This window comes from Lathamus discolor, chromosome 3, assembly GCF_037157495.1.
Source record: "Lathamus discolor isolate bLatDis1 chromosome 3, bLatDis1.hap1, whole genome shotgun sequence".
Taxonomy (NCBI): Eukaryota; Metazoa; Chordata; class Aves; order Psittaciformes; family Psittacidae; genus Lathamus; species Lathamus discolor.
In genome coordinates this window covers 40,042,713-40,064,368 of record NC_088886.1, presented here as the reverse complement: position 1 = coordinate 40,064,368, position 21,656 = coordinate 40,042,713, and the positions used below count along the sequence as shown (strand labels likewise).

General features: G+C 41.7%; 2 protein-coding genes across 13 annotated transcripts in view; one reads left to right on the top strand and one right to left on the bottom strand.

The window, feature by feature from the left end:
• MED12L (mediator complex subunit 12L) overlaps positions 1-21,656 on the top strand; it is a 150,301-nt gene that overhangs the window by 26,687 nt on the left and 101,958 nt on the right. For 11 of the 12 annotated variants that reach the window (XM_065674755.1, XM_065674758.1, XM_065674761.1 and 8 more), the window contains exons 11-15: positions 3,783-3,914; positions 5,320-5,446; positions 7,558-7,772; positions 8,893-8,997; positions 9,988-10,164. In XM_065674755.1, coding sequence (XP_065530827.1) covers positions 3,783-3,914; positions 5,320-5,446; positions 7,558-7,772; positions 8,893-8,997; positions 9,988-10,164 — 756 coding nt within the window. The remainder of the gene's footprint in view (positions 1-3,782; positions 3,915-5,319; positions 5,447-7,557; positions 7,773-8,892; positions 8,998-9,987; positions 10,165-21,656) is intronic. The other variant, XM_065674759.1, reaches the window with a different exon arrangement.
• GPR171 (G protein-coupled receptor 171) lies at positions 11,027-14,635 on the bottom strand. Its single transcript, XM_065674773.1, has 2 exons — positions 14,452-14,635; positions 11,027-12,995 (listed from the first exon to the last, which is right to left on the bottom strand). The coding sequence occupies exon 2, from the start codon at positions 12,947-12,949 to the stop codon at positions 11,966-11,968; it is 984 nt and encodes a 327-aa protein (XP_065530845.1). The 5' UTR covers positions 12,950-12,995; positions 14,452-14,635; the 3' UTR covers positions 11,027-11,965.

The window sequence follows — 21,656 nt, the reverse complement described above, 5'->3', positions numbered from 1 at the left end:
CTTTTCTCAGCTGCTTCAGGGCCCTGTGTTCCAAGAGCTCAGTGCATGGGAAGGGCTCTGATGATGCTAACTTACTCAACAAAAGTCTGCGTTAGAGGGTTCAAATAATTACCTGCACCCAGCTAACTTTACTTTTTAGTTGCTGCACGTGTCACCTTCTGAGAACCAAGCTCACTGTTTTTAAGCACTTAAGTGGTGGTGTTGGAATTCTTAGCTGTTACGGTGTTTTTTTGTTTTCTAAAAAAGAGGTTACGTTCTGCATATACATGAAACTGCAGTCAGCACTGTGATTTTTGCGATGCGTGATCACTCCTAGGTGTTTGATTTGTGGTGATGTTGGGTTGTACATTTCTGAAAGTGCAGTTCTGCTTTTCATACGCATACAATTGGGGAGTTGTTTTTACATTTTTGGACTAATAAATATCACAGTGTTAGCAAATCATTTGTTTAGAAACAGATCAAACTGTCTGCTTTTTCTTAACTGTGGAGCTGTGTCTTTCTAGATGTTTAAATTTAACACCACCTCCACCCAAAACCCCCAGATTGTCTGTTAAAAATAAGCTGCTTGGTGCCTATCAGTCATTCTGTGAAACCTCTTGAGATTCAGGTAGAAAAGATGAGGAATTAATCTGTAGTAAACTTATTTACGCCTCAGTGCAGCCCTGACCAGGATAATTGCATGTTACTTTCTTGTGTGTTGCACAAACATCTGTCCTTTATTTATCCCTTCTGTTAAGAGAATTTTAATACAGAGCTACACCTGGAAGTGCTGTTCCAAAGTAAGAATTCACAGCATTTCTTGAAATAACTGAAGTAACAATCAGCTTTAACAGAAAAATGTCTGCTTGCCCTGGGTTTTTTCTTTGGGCTAGCAAGCAAGTAATTTATGCAATCTTTAGTTAAAAAAAAAAAAAACAACCCAAAACCCCACAAAAAAGTGCTTGGGTAACTAAGCCTTAGCCCTTGATCATACACAGTTGGGTGTGCAGTTCAAATGGGGTATACTGTTAGTTACAACCCCTAAGTACAGGCAGTGTACCTGGTAAGTGTTGTGGCCTTCTGGCACCTGGCTTTGTGACCTGGGGATGCACAGGCTTGGGTGGATGTGGGAGCCCACCTTGAGGTAGGTCTGTCTTGTATGACCTACCTCCCCTTGGTGCGTCTTTTCCACAGACTTGCTCTCTGGGGCACTGTGCTCCCATTTCACTACACAGAGCGGTGGCTGTTTTGGAGGCTGGAGGGCTTGGGCATGGAGAAAAGCTGAACCCTGCTAAGCCTTGTGTTTGTAGTGGTCGTGTCTGACAAGTGGATTCGTGCTTGGCATGCAGGAAACCAGTTCTATGCACTCAGGAAAGATACTGTGTTTATTCAGGCCTAGGTGCTTGATTTGTGGAACAGTCCACTGGGTACCTGGGCCTGAATAAATACAATATTTCTCCTGAGTGCGTGGAACTGGTTTCCTGCACTCTGAGCACAAATCTGTTTCTCTAGTAAGAGTCAGACATGCGTAGCACAGGTATGAAGTTGCAAGTGCTACATACTAGGACTCAAAAAATACAGGCACATAAAATCTGGTTTGAATTCTGTTTGTGTGTGTTCTTCTGCATGGTGACTGGAGTTTTACTTTCGGTCTGGTTTTGCATTTGTCATAAGGCTTAAACATCTGTTCCCTTGAGCAGCAGGAGCAGCACAGTAGAAGAGGTTAGCTCACCGATTGCAGGCCTTGGTGGTTTTGCTCTTCAGTGCTCAGTGTAGCTGAGTGTATGTCTGAGGACAGTTGGGTAACAGGCAGGTATTCTTGGCTTGGTGTCTCAATTGATGTCTGAAAGAAATATTTGTACATGTGCACATGCATATGTATACCTTGGTATCTGTCTGCGTGCCGGCAATGTGTGAACGGTGTGCATATTCCTTGGAGGAAAAGCACCTTCATTTCTCTCAAGAGGAAAAGAATTGAAAGCCAGAAAATTGGCTTGCTGCTTCTGTGATTTGACATTTGCCAAAACAACGTTAGCCCTTTTCTTTAGGCCAGAACAAAACCGTGTAGGAACACTTTTGTAGCCCTTTTTTCTTTCAGAAGTACCTTACTTCAGAAGTAAGTCTTCCTTTAAATGACTCTTGCCAGGATTTCCCTCTCTGTGTTTGCCCCTTCATGGTGAGTTCTGACTTTTGGTGTCAGTACCCCATTGCCTCACCTCTTCAAGGCCTTCCTTCATTACTTTTCTGAAGAGATTCAATTGTAGGGGCATCATCTGCTTGAGAAGATAAGCTGCCTGGCCACTCTGTGAGCAATGCCATTCCCTGTGAGAAGGAGGGCAAAAGAGGTCCAGTGTTGGCATCCCTGGGATGCCACAGGATGTGAGGCAGCAGGAGCGCAGCTTCAGGGAATGGGCAACCTGATGCGCTTTGTCTGAACTTGAAGTTGGTGTCTCCTGCTTGAGATACAGAAACGTGTGGGGGTTTTTTGTTGGTATGGTTTCTCTTCTTAGCAGACAGGGAGAAAAGTCAGTGTGAAGATCAGTCTTTCGGGTGTTCTGCATTGTCCTCAAAAATATATAATATCCATACTTCTGTTGTTAGCTGACTGCATCTGATCGCAAGAGTGGTGATGTTACCATCTCATTGCTCTTGGGATAAGAGAAAAGCATTTTCCCCTCTTCCCTTCCCTCCTCCCACCCCATGTCATTTAGTATCCCTTGCTTGCCTGTTGAAGTGTATTTACAGGAAACTTCTGTTTGTGATGTGTGAGCACCTACACACCAGCCTTGTTAAACAGATGTGCTTATCATGCCATTGGGTTTTTTTGTATTTTTTGAGGAGGACAATTGGGATAGCATTGAAGCAGTAACTTTTATGCTTGTGGGTCTGTAATTCTTAATCACTCTGAAAAAAGTATTTGCTTTCTGAGGGTGCTGTGCTTGACTCTAGCTTTTCTGATGTTTACTTGTAAGCATAGTTTCCACTCAGCCTGAGTAAAGAAGAAAACTTACATCTGCTTAATTTGCAGGTCGGTCTAAAGTTAAAGTGTTCAGAGATGGTAGTCAGCTTGGGTAGGAGCAAGGAGGTTCAGCAGATCCTGTTCAACAGCACACACACAAAATACTCCCCAAACAGGGGTGGTTAGTAGAGATTGGATGAACACTCAGTAGATAAAAGCGTCCTCTATCACACTGTGTTTCTGCAACTAGTAACTTTCGAAAGACGTGCTGTTTTTTAAAAACATCTGTGTTAGGTGAAATAAATTGAGGTTTTGGGGAGTATTTGACCTTGGTTATCTGACAGGTTTAGAGGTGAGGGGGATTTTGTGTATTTTTCTTGGTTTTTGTTTTTGTTTCTGTTTTTGGTTTGTTTTTTTTCTTTAATGTAGCAGTTGGATGCATTTTTTGGAAACAGATGAAGGAGGTTTGGAAGAATTAATGTAAGAAAATCTTAAGCTCTGTGTGCTCACTTGGATTGAGAGGCTCTGCGTGGTATTCTTTTCCTGTTTCTTTTCCTCATAAAACAGATAACCCTTTTTTGCTTTGGTGAAGAAATGTTACGATACAGGAAAAGGTTGATTTGAGTATCAGCAGTGTGAAAACTTAATTTCCCTCTTTGGTTTCCTGATTATATTTCATTTGAAAACACTACAAATAAAGCAAATCTGTCAGTCCTAAAGAACAAACACCAGCTTCTGTCTTCATCCCCCTGATGAACACTGGTTGCTGCAAGCTCTACACTCAGCAATAAGCCTGTTGGGTGTGGGTGATGTGTTTTTCTGTCTTTGTTTTTGCACTGAACAGGTAGCCCCAAACGATGAAGCTGTGGTAACGCTGCTTTGCGAATGGGCTGTGAGCTGTAAAAGGTCTGGTAAGCACAGGGCCATGGCTGTAGCCAAGCTCCTGGAGAAGAGGCAAGCAGAAATTGAAGCAGAAGTAAGTTATTTCTACTTCTAGAACAGTGTGAACAGTATGCTTTAAAAGTGAGATATTTCTAAGGAAACAACACTTTAATCTCTACCCATTATGAGTCAAGTAAGTTTCATGGTATTTGGAGCATCTGGGGATTTTTGTCATCAATTTACACTTTTTAAAACCTAGATAAAATGAAAAAGCCTTCTATTTAAAGTAAAAAGAAATTGCAGCCTGCTTCGGAATTGTCTATGTTAGCTGATTTATTCCTGTGTGAAGTGGTTTACTTCTGTGAACTACTTGCACTAATAAAGCGGTGCCACCATAGCTCGAGTCCCTTAAAAAGTGGGTGTGGGTCTGGCCAATGGGCCAGGGCTGTTTCACTGGTGACTGGGAAGGTTCCACAACTGAGATCTGTTCTGAGGCAAAATTCAAGTATAACTTCAAATCTTGCAGTCTGTCTGTAGAATTCGTTTGTTTCTAGAGGGGAAATGAAATGTTTCACTGGAGAAGTGGGATGCTATAGTAACATCTTTGATGTAAACTGTTGTCTGTTGTGTGGCAAATGATCCTACTTCAGCTTGCATAAGCTGTCATTTCCTGAAACTTCAGTAATACTGAATCTGCTCAGCAGTGAGGATCAAACAGCAGCAGCGTGCTCACTTGCAGCCTTGTTGCAGCTTTCTGGACCAGTGGTACCCTCATAGCCAGAGCACTGCTGCCTAGGCCTCCCCTGCAGCCATGCAGCGCCGGCAAGCAGTTTTTCCTGGATGGGTGTTCTGTTTAGTGGTGTGGTTGTTTTCCCCGCCTCCTTAGAAAAGAGGGTCCCCAGGACAGTAGTGTGTGATGTCTGTTCAGCCTGGCTGTGGGTGCATACAGATGAGAGCACTCTCGGGAGTGCATCTGTGCAGACAGACCGACCTACAGACAACCTGAGGTGAAAAAAGACTTTCACTTTCCAAAGCCTTTCTGCTTTGTCTGCTCCTCACCACAACCATTAATTAGGGGGAAGGGAGCTTGCTGTGTTTTTTCTGCCTCACTTGCACTGCAATCCACTCAAAGCAGAAATGTTTCCCATGTTATTATTATATTTAGTATAACTTACAGAAACAAGAGTTACTTTTTATGTTCATGTTGGTCCTGGAAGTCCTGTGTCTTAAATTTTTGCTTTTATATGAAACCGTGTCGTTGCAGATGATGGTACATGTCTCAGACATTCCTTTTCAATAAGTAATCCAAAGTGATTAAATAAAACACCTTAGAAATAACCAAACTAGGTAATGGGAAAAACCTGTCGTTCTAGAACAAGTCTGGATTTTATGAAGAGGTAGGAAACCATCACATGCACAGTTGCCTCAGATGCAAATTGTGGGAATATTGTATGCATTTGTGTGTAGATACATGCTTTTTTATTTATTTAACTGTGCAGAGATGTGGTGAATCTGAAGTCCTAGATGAAAAGGAATCTCTGTCTTCAGCCTCCTTGACAGGTTCCAGTCTTCCTGTTTTTCAGAATGTCCTGCTAAGGTTTTTAGATACACAAGCTCCCTCGTTATGTGAGTATTAACTAACTTATATTCCGAAGTAGGTCAGAAGCAACTGGTCTGCTGTGTGGCTGCTGAAGTTACTGTTTTGATGTAGTGGGTGTTTCACAGCTTCCATGATTACCCACTCTATTTTTCATATGCACGTTTTGTTTTCTTAATCTCTTGCCTTGTTATACAATCTTCCTGTGATTTTTATTTCTTTCTTTTCAAAAAAAAAAGAAAATTGGCAGAAACTATGTTTATTTCTGTTTAAGCTGTAGGAGATTTTTGGAATTTACTTGCATTCTATGCATATATAACATCAAACATTTGCCTCTTTCTGGCACATCCACATCTGAAGTGACTGACTTGGAAATTACACACAAGTGTTAAAGTCGAAAGCTGTTAGCTGACAAATAGGTGGGTTGAAAAAAAGGATCTTTGTTCATCGTAGCTTCCTCTATGAAATGTCTTTTTTCTAATCAAACCGCCTGGCGTTGTAGCTTGTTTTTTTAGTATCTTAAGTACAGCTACTTAGTGCATTTTTGTCTTTTTAATTTTTTTATCTTTTTCGGGGGCTCTTGAGGTAAAGGGGATTTTAAGTGATTTGAAACATGATACTGGAAACTCTCAACATCCGAAAAAGGAGAAACTTCTTAAAAATTTGTTACAGGCTCTTGAGGTATTGGCAGGGCTCTCTTTTCGTGCCTGTGCTGACCCTGGTTTTAATAAGCCATCCAAACTATTTGTGTTATTTAGGCTTGTGTTTCTCATGTGCTTGTTTCAAATGTGCTACTGCCCTTCCCTCAGTAGTTCTTCTAGTCACTCAGTAGGGTGAGCAGCTGGGGAATGTTTTCCTTGTTTGAAATCATCTTTGGTATTTTCAAGGACTGGACAAGCTTTGTGGTATTCTATTGTTTTTATGGTGGTTGAGCTTCTGTGTCTCTACAAATGAAAAGCATGTGACTGCTGTATTTTGAAGGAGGGCAGGTGGCCTATTCTGCAGGTGTGTGTTCTACAATGCATCTCCATGTCACACACCTTACTTTTGGGGGTGTATCATGGCAGGCAGCTTTGGATTAGTGGGACCTGTATGCCACAGAGGAGAGTTCTGACCCTGGCTCAGTGTGCTCTTGGGCTTACTGCTGCAGCTGCTGTGCTGCACTGTGATGAGAGTTTCTAAATAAAAATAGTGTTATATATTGAACTAATTCAGACTTGTAAAGCGTAATTTGCTTTTAAATAAATATTGATTATTCGGATTTGGTAGTTCTGTAGCTGGAGGTTTTGTTGCCCAATAGAGCTGGAGTGGTATAAACCTATTTGCTGTTAACTGCAGTGTTGAAACCCTTCTGTGGTATGGAACAAGTGAAATTAAATATAGCCGTGACAAATGAAAACTTAATAACAAAATCTTATATATTGTGTTTCTCTAGGTTTTGCTTTGGCACTGGCAAAATAACATGCATTTATTTTAATGAACTTTTTCCTGATGTGCATGAGTATGTTTATTAGGTAAAATACACTACGCTTTCAAGCATTAATAAAATACTGCTTTTAAATCTTGGAGGCCTGCCATGGAGAAGTCTTGAGTTCTCTGAAAATATTCTTAAAGGTTTTCTGTTATGAATACAAAAGTACTATAGTTAAAACAGTTGCACTTGCTATAGTAATATAATTTGGGAGGGAAGGGTAACTGTTAGGTAGTCTGTTATAATCCAAAGCTTCAGATTCAATTTTTCCTTACACAAGGAATGTCCTCTCCCTCTTTTCAATTTTTAGAAGTATTTGAACATTATCCCTAACTGCTGATACACACCCACCCCCCCACCCCCCCCCCCCCCCCCCCCACACCCACACCCACACCCCACCAGGGTGTCTGTGGGATAGGATGCTTTGGAATATACTGCTGCCTCAATTCTGCCCCCTTTCTGGAGCTGATAGCAAAGCAAAACCATGCAAGTTATGAGATGGTTTATTCAGTGGAGACAAAAAAACCTCTGCAGGATGCCTAAGACTTACATTTTTAGCAGGCCTTAAAACTGATTTGTAGGGGTTTGCAATTTGCATAGTTGGAGCCCAAATATTTGTGAGTTGAAACTATGGTCTAACTTTTTTTTCTTTTTTTTTTTTTTGGGTAGCTGACCCAAATAGTGACCATGAGAAGACAGAGTTTGTGAATTTGGTGCTGCTTTTTTCTGAATTCACTCGTCATGATGTTTTCTCCCACGATGCTTATATGTGCACTTTAATATCACGTGGAGACTTGTCAATCACTGCAACTACTAGACCACGTTCACCAAATGGGGAAACTGTGGATGAACACTATTCTAAGGATCATGATGTGAAACTGGAGGTAACAGTTCATGCTCTTTCTCCCATGTTTGGCACTGTTTCCTTAAACTTAGATTTTCACTAAATCATTAGTATTTCAGGTATGAGATACTAAGTTTTTTGATCTGTGTCTCCTTGTCTCTTTCTCTTCTCAAAGAGTGATCCATTAGCTTAATTCTTGCATATATCTGTAAATATTACTGTTGTGGTGCAAATACACTGAACTGAGAGTTGTCTAGTGATCTGAATAACTTGGGACAAACAAAAAGGCATGATGTAGATTTCATTTGCAGATATGCTTTAATGCAGAGAAGGGAGAGCTTTAAGCAGGAGGAGTCTGTGAGGAGCATGGAGTAAGCCCACATCCTCTGTGTAGTGTGGGGTGTGCTGGCACAGTACAGGCGTGAGTGATGCACAGCCTGATAGCCTGCTCACAGATGATCAGGAGTTACTGTGTGCCACACAGCCACTGACTGAAGACTGGGAAGCCAGACCTCCTGACTTGTATGTGTGCAGTTCAGGGGCAATCCTGGGTCTTCCATCAGATGAGCAGTTTGTAACCTTTTCTAAAACTACTGCAAGAGGAGGGCACTTTTAAACTCGAGCTGCAAACCACGTTTGTTCTCACGTGATGAAATGTAGCCTGCTGTTCTGCTGCACAGTCCATGTGGGGCCTGTAGGAAGCAAAAGCATCCTTTTACATATCTTTTTAATTTCTTTTGTGTATTTCTTACATCACTGTCATGACCAAATTTGCCCTGAAATATAGGGAGTTTCTACAAGTTGCTTTTCGTGGTACAACAAAGCAGGAAGTAAATCTTGGGAGGGTACAAGAGTCAGCCTCCTGTTATGTGGGTATTCCTGGAGGGACAGAATTGCTCACGGGGATGTCCTGTATAAAGTTTTGTTTCCCCCTTTGGCTCATGCTATATTCTATGCTTTTGTGGATTTAGGTAGAGAAATACTTCTGTGAATTAAGGCTTGTCATAAAGATTTAAAAGTCAGTGTCTGAAACCTTCTTGCCATTAATACTTTTTTCTTAATTCTGAAATAGGTGGAGTGCTTGAGTTTACCTGAGGTCAGTTAAAAGGGTCTTCAATAAAATGTGACTGATATTTATTTTTCTCTCTGGCAATTACTAGGATCATAGTATTATGGAACATATGGGCATTGATTCAGGAACCGCTAGTATTTTTGATGATGTAGACAAGAGTGACTTTAAGGCAGATTTTGGTTCGGAATTTCCAGTAGGTTTAACTTCTTTTTTTCTGCATGCATTTGATGCCTGTGCCTGCTGCTTGCTGTTGCCACCGAATGTCTTGCCATGCCCCTAGTACTGCCTGGTGGCTCCATTGACAACCATATCTTTCAGCATCCAGTCCCTTCTGTCTTCTGTGTTGGTGCATTGCCTCCTTTCTCTCATATCTGCTCTATGACAAGTTACTGCTCTCCTGTGCTTCCCCTAGTTGTCCATCTGCACACACGCATGCACAAAGTACTCCCTCCTTCCCTTCTTTGCTTTACCCTCAGCGTACTCAAAGTGCTGTGTATTATTGTTAAACATGAATAAATATACAAAGCTACCTGCTTCTGTGACATTGAGGAGCTCCATTTATAACCGTTTGCTTTTCAAGTGACAGTTCTGTGTTTTGGCTCTGTCTCTCCCTTTCTTTTTCCTCACTAATAGCCTGATTCTGCATTACTTTTGAATCCCCTAGTTTCTTCCTTTGGGCTGGTCCTCATTCTGCATCTGCATGGACTCCTGTGCCCAGGCCTTTCAGTGCAATCCACTTGCAGGATATTGGGACCCCTGTATCTGTCATAGCAGTGCTTTCAAGCATATCTATACCAGCTGACAGTGTGTTGTGTCATCTTCCACTTCATCCTTTTCGTTATTTTCCCTCGGTCACTGAAATAGATCATCACTGTTTCTGTGTCACAGCAGCGTGAGAAGTGTGGAGATTGCTATGAATCGTTATGCTTTTTTCCCTGACTGAGTATTGTTAGTTTAAAACTCTTCTAACAACAATGGAGATATGCAGAGAGATATAATGTGTATACGTATCATAAATTTCAGGCTTGATTACGATTGCCCCTTGTTTTGTCTATCTTTGAAAAACCTCAGATGTTTAAAAAGTGATTGTATGCAAGAACAGAATCGTATCTCTGAATGCAGTTGCTTAATTTTGAAAGCTAGAGGTTACACTTACCTTAAACATTTGTTTTACATGACTTAGATTTTTTCTCCGATGCCTGGGGAGTCTTGTGAGAATGTGAACTCTTCCTTAGACAGAAGAATTTCAGTCACCAGTGAGAAATCAGTCAAGAGAGAAAGGCTGAGAGAACTGATTTTCCCATCCAATTATGACCTCCTTCGGCATTTGCAATATGCAACGCATTTCCCTATACCTCTGGTGAGTTATCTGTGTACTTGTGTGTGTAATGGTAGTGCCTGGTGTGACAGCAAAGCATTCAAAGAAAGAAATGCTCACTGACTGAAGAGAGCTGGGATGTGTGGTCCATGCCCAAGGGCTCCTGGCCAGCTTGTGTGATACTACTACTGCTAACGTGCATGTTATGTGCACTGTGGGACAGCTTCAGTGAAGCACGTGTGTGTTTCTTTACCAAAAGGTTAGCTGGACGAGCGCATAAGAGGTGTAATACTGTGTGATGACTTACTTGGGTTAAGAAGACCAGCAACACAATAAAAATACCTTGTTCTGGGGTGTAATAAAAGTTTGCTGAACAGAAAAATTAATATTATAGTTGGACTGATGGGTGAATAGCAAAATAGCTGGAAAAACAGTTCTGAAATATATGTGACAGAACAGTGTTATTTTCTTCCACCCACTCTGCACTGTTTCTAGCATGGATTTTTTGGCTGCTGCTGTGGTGTTTGTCTGTAGGCTCATGGGAACTGAAGAAAACCCCATGAATAACGTTCCAGATCCCAAACCGTCAGTCAGATGGCTTCTCATGTTTTCCACTGTGCAGGAAAGAGGGCCCACATGCTGAACAAGACTTGAACTGGAATATAGCTACTTGAGAATTACTATTGTTGTTGTTGTTATTATTATCATTGCCATTATTATTTATGATTATTATTTTTAACAACAATAATAACTTTTTAACAATATTAAATCCTTTTAATATGGGAAGTGTCATGTGAGAGTACCATGTGATAACCACAGTTTTGTTTGCTTTAAATTTCTCACTCCACAAAGTTTGGGTTCTGATTTATTGCATGTGAATTGTTGGTAGAATGTTGAATGAGCTGTTTCTGTTCAGGAGAATTTGCATGCTTGCTTAAAGTTTGATTCATATCTTGCTCATTTTAAGAATTAGGAAAAAGGTAACTTGGTTTGGGTTTGTTCCTGAAATATTTTTGATTTATGGGTGAAGCTAATCCAGGTAGCTGGATTTTACCTATGCAAATGGATTTAAAAATTTTGTTTATTCTCTATAGGTGTTACTATTGGAAGTAATTGTCAATTAGAATATTAATAAACTTAGTTGCTGTTTCTTACATTTTTATAAGAAAACTGAGAGAACACACCGGATATTTATACTTTTTATATTAATTTTTAAAATTTCCTTGACTTTTCTGCAGTAACATCTTGTTTGCTTTCTTAATATTAATTGAAGCAGCAGCAAGGAAAGGCAATGCAACATGGCAGTAAGAAATTTATTTATAAAAACTGCAGGTATGACATAAGCAGATACAATAACTTTCAGTCAGTGCAGCTTAAAATCACTTTCTGGAGTAAATAATGCCCTTTAAAATGCTTTTGGGTTAAGTGTATATGTGAAAACTTTGCAGCTGAAGAACTGATTTAAATTACTCTCTTCATTTGATTGCACCGAGTTGGTTAATACAGTAACTATACAATACTTAAGTTAGAAAAGGTGAGCTCAGGTGTTTACCATAAATAATTACAAGGTATGTTTGAATTTGTCTGATTTCTCATGTTCTTAAGTGTTGCTGATCCCTGGAAGGGCATCACTGGCATCTTGAACTGTTTCTGAAGGGCTTTATCGAGGTTCTGTTAGCCCAGACCTGCTGTGTGAATGTATAACAGAGTGGTGGGTATGGTTCAAATTTTTCCTTCTGCTTGGGCTCATGTTTCAGCAGGAAATCCATTGCCCATGGTATCCATGCTTGCAACTGCACCTTGGCTGCTTGTATTGCAGATCTGAACACTCCTCTGATGTATTTTAGAATTGGTACTTTTGCATCTGCTGCTCACTTCTGTGTTGTACCTCTTTGTCTGTGAAAACCTGTGTCTCTTTAGGTGAGGCAAAAGTTTCAGTGAATTTCAGTCTGAATGATTTGGAAAGATGGTAATACAGAATAGGGTCAAAACAGAGGTTTGATATGGCAAACAGCAAGGTAGATTCTTTAGCTTTAAAGAGAGCTTGTTTCACAGAGCAGCTGGTATTGGTATCGCTTTGGCTCAAAGTATAGGGGATACGAACAATATGGTATGGCACAAAACATAGCAGGTAGCCTGCAGTTACCAGCAGTATGTTGATGAGGGCTTTCTTCACGTTTGCATAACTCTCACTGTATTTGTTCTGGTAGAGCTGTCGAGCAACAAGGAAATTGGAAATCAGTATCACAGCTGAAAAATTCAGGAATATCGCTGTGCATATGAAATTAGTAAACACGTGCCAGTCTCTTCCAAATTTTGTTTTAAAATCAATGCATCCTAAACCAGGTTGTTCTTCAACGGTTTTTATTGGAATAGCCATGTTAGGTACTGTTATAAGGAGCACCATTGTCCATACGACTGCAGACAACATCTTGGCAAATCCAGGCTCCTGAATGCGGTATATCTTACAGCTGTGCATTAGCTGAAGACAGCGGTCCATGCTCACAAATCCCAGAAATATAATAGATAAATACATGTTCAGGTAGATGAAACAGGCTGTAACTTGGCAGTGGAATATTCTCAGTTTCCACGACGCAACTCCTAGGTCAACAATAATCTTTACTGGCAATGCCAAAGTCAACAAAAAATCTGCTGTTAAGAGGTTAATTAAGTAGATGCTCATACACTTCTGTTTCTGATCTCTTTGTGTGAATGCCCATAGTGCAAAACAGCTTCCAATAAATCCCATGAGAAAAATCAAGTAGTAAAAATAGGTAAAAGGTTCCATTTCTTCAACAACGTGGCATTGTGAAACATTGCTTGACATTGTAAACTCTTGCGAGTTGGTTTTGCTGCCGGAGGATCTCAAGAACCTACAAAGAGAACCAAGACAATGTCAATGACATCAACTTTTCTCAAGAGTCGGTAGTAACTCTCTGGGAATTTTGTTTGATTAGTTTAATGGGAAAAAAAAGCAATTTGGAAGAAATATTTTTCTCTCTTCGTGCTGCTTCACAGATATTCTAGAGGGCTTTGCTCTTGAAAAGTTTAGAAACATGTTAGGGTTTGTTCATGAAAGCATACAGACTACTAGAGTAGTCTTTCTGAGTGGGTGTTTAGTTCGACATGTTTGGTTCAACAGTGCCCTCCTCTCCTTCCCCTCCTGCAACCAAACCACCAAAATAAAAGCTTGAATCTGTTTAAGGTTAAGCATCTGGTTGATAATGGTCGTACTAAAACTTAAGAACTTTTGAACAATAGAAACTAGGCTTAAAAAAGGGCAAGATTTGTAGCAGTCTTGTCCTATAAAAAAGTACTAGGAGTTTTGAAGTTAGTGCACTGTCAAGCCAATATATGGGTACGTCAGATAGATGAGCAAATAGTTCTAATCAGTCCTAAGTTTTGCAAATTGCACTCTCTTCCTATTTGAACAGAGGATAAATTAATTGCTTATTTTTAGGAAGTCTTTAAAAAATAGCACTTTTTGAAAGAAGCAGCTATTAAATAATTTTGCTCACTTCCTTTTTAGGCTTCACTAGAAAGTATAGGGAAGAAAAGTAAAAAATTTTGGTCCTATTTTATTAAATATACTACTCCATGACTGAGGTTTTTGGTTTGGTTTTTTTTTTGTTTGCTACACTGTCAGGCTGCTGTGTGGAATGTCTGTGGGAAAGGAGGCATGGCACATTCATTAGAATTTCTTGGAATGAAAAGCAGTGCATTTATGTCTTGCATAGCATCAGACTGCAACAGTTTTTTATTTCATCGTATTGTTCTTAATTTTAGTACACAATATAAGAGAACTGCATATGCGCATTTATTTTCTGCTGTAAAATATATATCCAGATGTGAATGATTTGCAAACCAAAATGATTGCAGATTCTCCAGTGCTGTAAAATGGGGGACAAAACAGTTAGTTTCTTGCAGATGGCTTTCCACAGGTTGTCTCTGTTGTCCTGAAAACATGGAAGAGTTGAATTAAGCCTGGGTCTGTGCAGTGTAGGTGAGGAGCAGGCAGCACTGCTGGTGTTGGAGGCTAGCTGCTGCTGTCCAAGGCAGTGGGAGCTTTTTGCACTGTGGCACAGTGCAGCCCTGCTCGTCCTTCATGGGATGAAGAGGCAACCCAGCAAACTGAGCTCTGAAATCCTGCTGGAACTGGGGCCTCCGAGGGTAGAGTGGGACTGAAGCCAAGTGACACTGACTACGGCAAAGCATGGGCTGTCTTGCTAAATACCTGAGCCTGGCTCTATACACTTCTCATAGTATTTCAGGCTGTATATTTATGCAGATCTAGGAAGGCTGGAACAGACAAAGACTAAAAGCACATACCTGTCTTAGCAGTCTCTGGGGTCTTATGAGCATTAGCCTGCAAAGGTCTGATGTCGCTTGGAGACTGCTCTCACAGTCCAGTAGAGTGTTAATCTTTCCCTCTGGCTGTGTCTGGTGTTTTTTAAGATGTGTCTGTGGTTTCTAAATGTGCTGATTGACGCAGTTAAACCCAGCATTCAAATAATGTGGAAGTTACCTAAAAGAGACGTGTCAGAAAAATGTGAGTGTTCACGGAACAGCCCAGAGAGACCGCTCTTCCTGTTTCTCAAGCAGGAGGTGGTGGTGGGGTGGGAGGCCTGCTGAGGACAGTGCCTGCTGCACACTCTACCTGTGTCCTGCAGCTGGGTGCTGCTCCTTGGGCATGGAGTACTGTGCAAGGTGGAGTGGGGAGTGATGGGGAGGAAGGTGGCTGTGAAAGAGCTTTGTTATGCATGGTAATGTGGCTAGTAGCCTGTATTACTATAGCATGGGTTATTATGAGTCAGAATATGTTTTTGTGGAGGGAAGGTGGTCAGAGTTGCTTGACCTGTCCACATCAGAGAGCTGATGGGAATGGTTGACTGATACCGAGCAGACCAGAAGGTAGTGCAGTTTTCACTTCCTCCTGCTAACCTCAAGCCTGAAGGTTTAGGTCTTTATCATGTGTTCACAGATGTAAGGATGGTAAGACACGGATGGTTTATAAGCCCCAGCACATGGACTTTTCATGTAGTTCCTAAAGCTTCATCAGGTTCGTCCCAGATTCCTGACCTGGAGCTGTGGATGCGTGGCATCACAGTGGTAGTTTCTTTGCTTTTGTTTTTTAGAAGTCTGAAATTCTGTTCCCCCCTATGTCTTAAATTTAAAATCTATCTGCAGTCAGGATTTTGCAGTGTAGTTGGTGCTTATTCATTGTAATATTCTTGCATGAAATTTCAGCTTTTGGAAATTTCATGAGTGTTTTTTCTAGGCTTGTAACCTAATTTGCAGATTTAAAGGCACACAGGGATTCTACGGAGAGCAATTCAAATTCTAAACCAGGGGACATTTGCCAAGCACTATTTAAAATAAAAATTACACATTACGGATACCGGGGAAATAATTATAATTAAGCTGGTTTTATTTGTATATTTATTAAACCAGGAGAAAATGCCTAACATGAGGCTAGGGGTTGAGGTACTGACAGCGATACTGAAAACGCTGAATGTTACCACTTGGTCGTAGCTGCGAATCCACAGGAATTTACAAGCCGTGTATCAGAGCTTTATGAGGAAACAAGAACGTCTGATTTTACGTTTAGTCAGAAGCTTAAAGTTCAGACCATATTTGTCAAATGTTTGCAAATCTTAATAATCTGGAATGATCCTGTGTTTGATTTTGAGCGAACATGGACTGCTTTTTTTTGGTGTTCTGCTCATCGTGCAAAACTGATCTTACCAGACTTGTGTTTTGGTTTGGTGTGGGGTTTTTTTGGTGGTGGTGGTGTGTTTTTTTTTTTTTTTTTTTTTTTTTTTTTAAGAAACCAACCCCAAAACCAACCACCCCAAACAAGACCCTTGCAGTGTAGCATCCAGTCAGTTTTTTTCTCTGTGTGTCTTCCCTTTTCTGTAGAGTCAGTTTAAAGCTCGGAAAACTTTTCCAGACCTAAAAAGATAAAGTGATGTTTAGGGAAACATTTACTGAAATATGGTCTATGCTTCCTGCAGAACTGTTTCGGGAGGAGAAGAAACAAGAGAACATGAGTTTACTGAGCTGTATCTGGGTTTTGTTGCAGTTCAGTGTCGTCCTCTTCCCCAGTCTATGGCTAATTTTTAAAAGGCCATTTTAGTTCATAAATTACAGATGCAGGTGGGAGATCTTGCTGTAGTTAAGGTTGCTGTGCACTTCTTGTCATAAAGCTCTATTTTTGGTTGTTTAAATTTTGATTTGTTTTTTTTTCTTATTTGAAATTTTCCATGATGCCTGGCTGCTGTGGCTGACTCCTGGGATCGGGGCTGGTGCGAGGGAGGGAAGGGGCGTAGATATGGTGGGAATTTCACCAAAATGATTAAATAATTTCTGAGTACAAAACTGGAAAAAAGCACCATCTAAACTGTAAGACGCTCTCCCCCTGAAATCTGATGAGCCTTGTGTTTTGAACTGTACGCACCACAGGTATGTGTGGGTGCTCCTTGTGTTGGGATCACTTCTGATACCTCTCCACATTTTGCATATTTATTTGGAGAAAGGATTCACATCCAGAAAAAGTTTCCAGAGGTTTTCCGGAGCTCTGCTGTTAGTAGGCTTTAACCTTTTTATCTTACAAGCACCCACCACTGCAGGTGTGGTTGAACCAAGCGACCGCTGCAGAGTCGGAGCGGGGAGCAGTGCCCAGGGAAGGGGGAGCCCTGGAATCTGGTGTTGCAGAGGAGAGTGAGTTAGCTGAGGAGCTTCAGGTGAGGTTACCCTTGGGAGCTTCAGGGGAGCTGGGAGAACAGGAAGGGTGTGAGAGTGGTCAGGATGAATGTACCTCAGGGTCTTTGTGGGTTCTCCTCGCCTGGGGTTTGCCTCACAGAAGCTGTGAAATGTTGTGTCGCACCATCGTGTGTGAGGAGTGCTGGGGCTGTGTGGGACAACGCTGCCCAGGTAAGGAAGAGTGGATGTCTGCCCAGATGGGCTTGCTTGCTGGGGATGAACACTGATAGCGGGACATCTGGCATGTGTTCAGGGTATGCTAGTGCTCAGCTTGCCTGGTGTTTCCTCCAGGAGATGCCACCTTCTGTTTTCTGCTTCCCTTCAGCAGGTTGCCTCAGAGTTTATCTACTTAAGGCTCCTCAGATAAGGATCCTGTGGTTCTTATTTGAGATTACAGTTAATTAAATATGCACTGTAAGGGGTGGAATTAAGTTTATAAGGACAACTTTAATTTTGTCTTGGAGAAGCAATTGCAAGTGTAATTACAGTATGTTCATTCTTATTTCTGCACCTGCCAGGTGGGTGCGGCTGATGGCAAGGGTATGTCTCCAGGCCCCTAGTTTTCATTGTGTGGTCTTTGTCTTCAGTGCTGGAGAATATTAAATGTCAACAAGCACTGGCCAGGCATGGATGTTCAAGGCTCTGTGTGATCTCCCCTCTTTAAATGAGCAAAATATGTAACAACCTGTTAATCCAGCTTTTAAAAAGGTGACATTTGAGTTATATCAGTTATATTCCTGTGTGTTTTAATTCAGGAAGGGTGTCAAGCATGGAGTTTCGTGATTCCTTTATATAAGGTTTTGAGCCTACACTGTGCCCGCATGGACTTTCTCTGTCAGCATCGGGTGCAGTGGGAGAAAACTGGGAGAAATTTCACTCACACTTAGGTGGAGGAAGGGAACCGTAAACTTCCCGTGGCATGGGTCAGTGCTGAGGGAGCCCGAGGAGCATCCCTGCCGCTGCGTGCTTCCTCCACCCCTTGGCATACAGCAGCCTTAGAGTAGGATGGGGCCGCCTGCCGGAGGGCGTCGAGCCCTGCACCTCTGGCCGGGGTGGGGTGAGCCCCGGCGGCGGTGCCTCCTCTCGGCCCGGGCAGGTCCCCAGCGGCATGCTCAGGAGTCAGCTGTGACGGCTACATTGGAGGACGCGTGGGGGTGGATTACTTGCGGGAGGGCTGGTGCTCTGCCAGGCTGCGCTCTCAATAAATGTGCTGCTAAATGCACCGAAAGTTTGAGATTTGGTTCTGAGTTTGAGTTTGGATTTCCTTGGTGTGTGTTTATGTGCCTATACAAGACCGACAGATGCACACGTGATTCTGCACTCGATGGGTGATAGAGAGCTGATGGGAAACCCTGGTTTTATCACGATTTTGTATCATTTCTGTGATGGTAGACAGGAAAAAAAAAAACCAAAACCCATTTGCAAACAGTTAGTTTGCTTTCAGCTTATATTAAATTGAGAGAGAAGCATTCATAATCAACATCAGAGGTACAGTAATGAGCAGATCATACAAATTAACCCCAAGAGAGTTTTCCTCTCTTTCTGTGCTCGGCTGTCACAGTCACTGTTTCAGTGTTGAGGCACGTCTGGGAGGAGGAATGTTTGAGTAGTGTCTTTGCTACCCTTTATTCATGTAACTAAGAAGCGTTTTTTTCCATGTACAAACTAGGAAGTCTAGTATTTTACTGCTATTCATGGTTTTCACGAAAAAACGAAAACTTTTTATCCCATTGTAATGTCTACATTGTAAGTGAAAACTAGGAGTGATTTTGGCACAGAGTAGTTAGGAATTCTGAGCAGAAATAGCTATTTCTGAGGAAGAAAAGCTGCTTAATATATTTATTTTTACAGTGTAAGGAGGTAAGATGTGTTCAGCATGGCCTGTCACTGAGCCCGCTGGGGAGGGCAGGATCTGCTCTGCACACAACCCTGTATGAACTCCAGGTACTATGGGTAGACAACCATGTCCTGGGAATCGGTGTCGTCAGCAGCCAGCGGTGCACACTGCCTGCTGTCAGATAGCGAGTAGCTCCTTAGCCTGCCCTGTTTCCTTCCTTCAATTATCAATACCTAGTTTTAATTGCTTGAACACTGTTCTGCAGATAAGCAGTGCCCTGAAGTGATGATTATTAGACATAATAATGAAGATTGCTCATAAAAATAATAAAGGACTTATCAGGCTGAGAATATGTGTGAGGGTGTTAGCAGAGGGAAACTAGCCCTCTTGTCTCTTCTGTGCTAAAGTGAGCAAGTATAACGGGTGCTCTCCCATTATGCCTGCTGGTTGTAACTGTGGCCTTGTGAAGTAAAGTGGCATCTGCCCCCTCTTCAGTAAGCTGTGTTTTTTTTTTTTTACAACAGAGACCACTTTTTGAGATGACATCCTGCAAAATTAAACTGTGTTAGGAGTCTTCTACCAATTTCTAAACAACCAGGGTATTTTTATATGTTGAGGCAGTTGTGGAGTGAGCTTTCTGTTCTGAAATAGTAGTGTTTGGATGAAGGTTTTCCATTTGCTAGGTTTAGCTCTTTTATTGAAAAGTTACTGTGCTGTATCACTGGCACACAAAATGGTTCACTTTGCAGCCTCACACCATAATATTGGCTTAACGCATTGCACAGGAACTGCAGCATTGATGTTTTTGCGGTGTTATTCTGAGCTGGCTTCTGGGTTAGGGGGCTGTGTGGTAACTATTCCTAAAGAATAGGGCAGGTTTATGAGGTGATAAAATAGTTTGAAATGTGAGACCTCCATGAGCTTTTCGGAGCAGATTTATGCCACCCTACCTGGCTGCTTTCTCAAGGTTTTGAACAGTAGAATGACATCTCCTTACAAAGGGACGACCAGAAACACTATCAGGCTTTGGGAGAGAGGCTGAGGTGTGTAGGCATGACAACTTCTGTGCAAATGTGTGTGTCTGATGTCTCTGTAACCTGTCATGCAGGCTGGTTCTTCCCAGCAGCATCATGCCTTTGCAAGAGGTTCCAGGTCCAGCAGAATAACTTCACTTTCCAAAGAATAAACAGATCAAACCCAGCTTCTTGTTCCAGGGGTGTCATGGAGGGAGTCATGAGTAAGCCAGGAGGATGAGCTGCCTTTGGGGACTGGGTTGCCGTTGAGAGGGAACCTTGTGGTCACCCACAGCTAGCTGTGGGTCACCCATAACTTGCATTGCAAGGCTTTTAGGGAAGTTCCTCCAGGTGGTAGGTTGGCAACGCAAGAGCTTAGTGCAACCACAGGACTTCTGAGTGTCTGAGGAGCTGGAGAGGTATACCTGAGGCATGATGTGCTGGAAAAGGTGTGGGAGAATTAACTTACTAGTGTGGAAAAAAACCTGTCCCTGTTACTTTGCTGTATGAACTGGGGTGCAAAAGTAAGAGCAAGGCTGGGGAAATGAAGCAGAAGTTTGGTTTAATAATCGTGTTGTTTGAAACTTGTCACACACAGGGTGGCAGAACGCAGTAGGGCTGGGGTCACAGAAGTCTTTTCTGACCAGTGAAGCTATTGGAGGAAGATTTTTTTCAAAGTGAGCCAAAGCTAGAAATTTAGTGTCACTTTTGAGAAACAGTGCTGGTCAGCATCCTTACCTCTGGGTGCCTGCATGGAGGATTTTGTCGTCCTAGTATCAGTAATCTGGTGGAATGAGGAAACAATTTTACAATGTAAATATTGTTTTCAAGGCTTGCAAAGTAATTAAAAAGTCATACAAATATACATTGTGGAAGTGTTTTCATGTGCTTTCACAGCCACAATTATTTAGATTTATGTAGGCAAATACCAAGCCATGCCATGTAAGGAACTAAATGTTTTTGCCATAAATGACGATCTCCCACAAAGCAACAGATTCCCTTCCCCAACAGGCTGTTTCCCTTTCTTGGAGGGAAGAGCCTGCAAAGTCTCAGTTTGACAAGACTTGGGGAGCTCTGAAAGAACCGTATAAATAATCTTTAATGTATTTTCTTTAAAAAGCGCAACAGACAGCACCCTTCTCCTGCAATCCCTATGGGTTGGCTTGGGCTTAGGATCCCCCAGCCCTGTGGTCAGGTGAACCCTGGTGTTGGGTGCTGGTGCTTTGGGTCTGGGGTGGGACCACTCTTCAGCAAGCAGGAAATACGTGGATGTAAATACGTTCTGCAAAGGTGTGCTTAAACCCCACAGAGCTGTCCAGTCCTTTTGCTGGAATGTAATCCAGTGTGGCGATAGAATTCTGTTACTGCAGATCGGTGGTCTCGGACCAAGAGAAGTTACATACAGCCTTGGAGAAGGTTCAAACACCGTATGTTTAAAGATCTTTCAAGAGGGATTATCTGTTAGGACTGAAATGAAACACAGTGGCAGAAAGGTGAAGCACATATTATCTCTGTTTTCTGTTCCTGTGTCTTCTTTCTTAAATAAAATGAAAGCATTCAGCTTCCAGAGCCACAGCCTGAAAGCTTTTGTGGGTCCTTTATGCACTAGTGTGTTTTCTCTGTACAGTGATAAAATAAATAAATAAATAAAAAAGTATCTGAACTGAAAAATGCAGTTAAAAAAGAGATTATATGTATATAGAGAGGTTGGTGGCCCTCAGCTGTTACCTTTGTACAGAGAGAAATGGTTTATCATCATGCCAAAAGCATGAGAAAATGAATGAATCATTCTTTCTGGATATAAATATGCTCCAGTGTTTCTAGACAGCTGTGCATGTGGGCTTTGAGTATCCTTGCCTCTTCCTGCAGAAACAGCAGGGGAATTACTGAAATCTCAGTCCGTTTGGTATGGATATTTTTGG

What these genes read in the sequence shown, in the direction of transcription:
- GPR171 (XM_065674773.1), bottom strand. Translation starts at nt 12,949, where the DNA reads ATGTCAAGCAATGTTTCACAATGCCACGTTGTTGAAGAAATGGAACCT.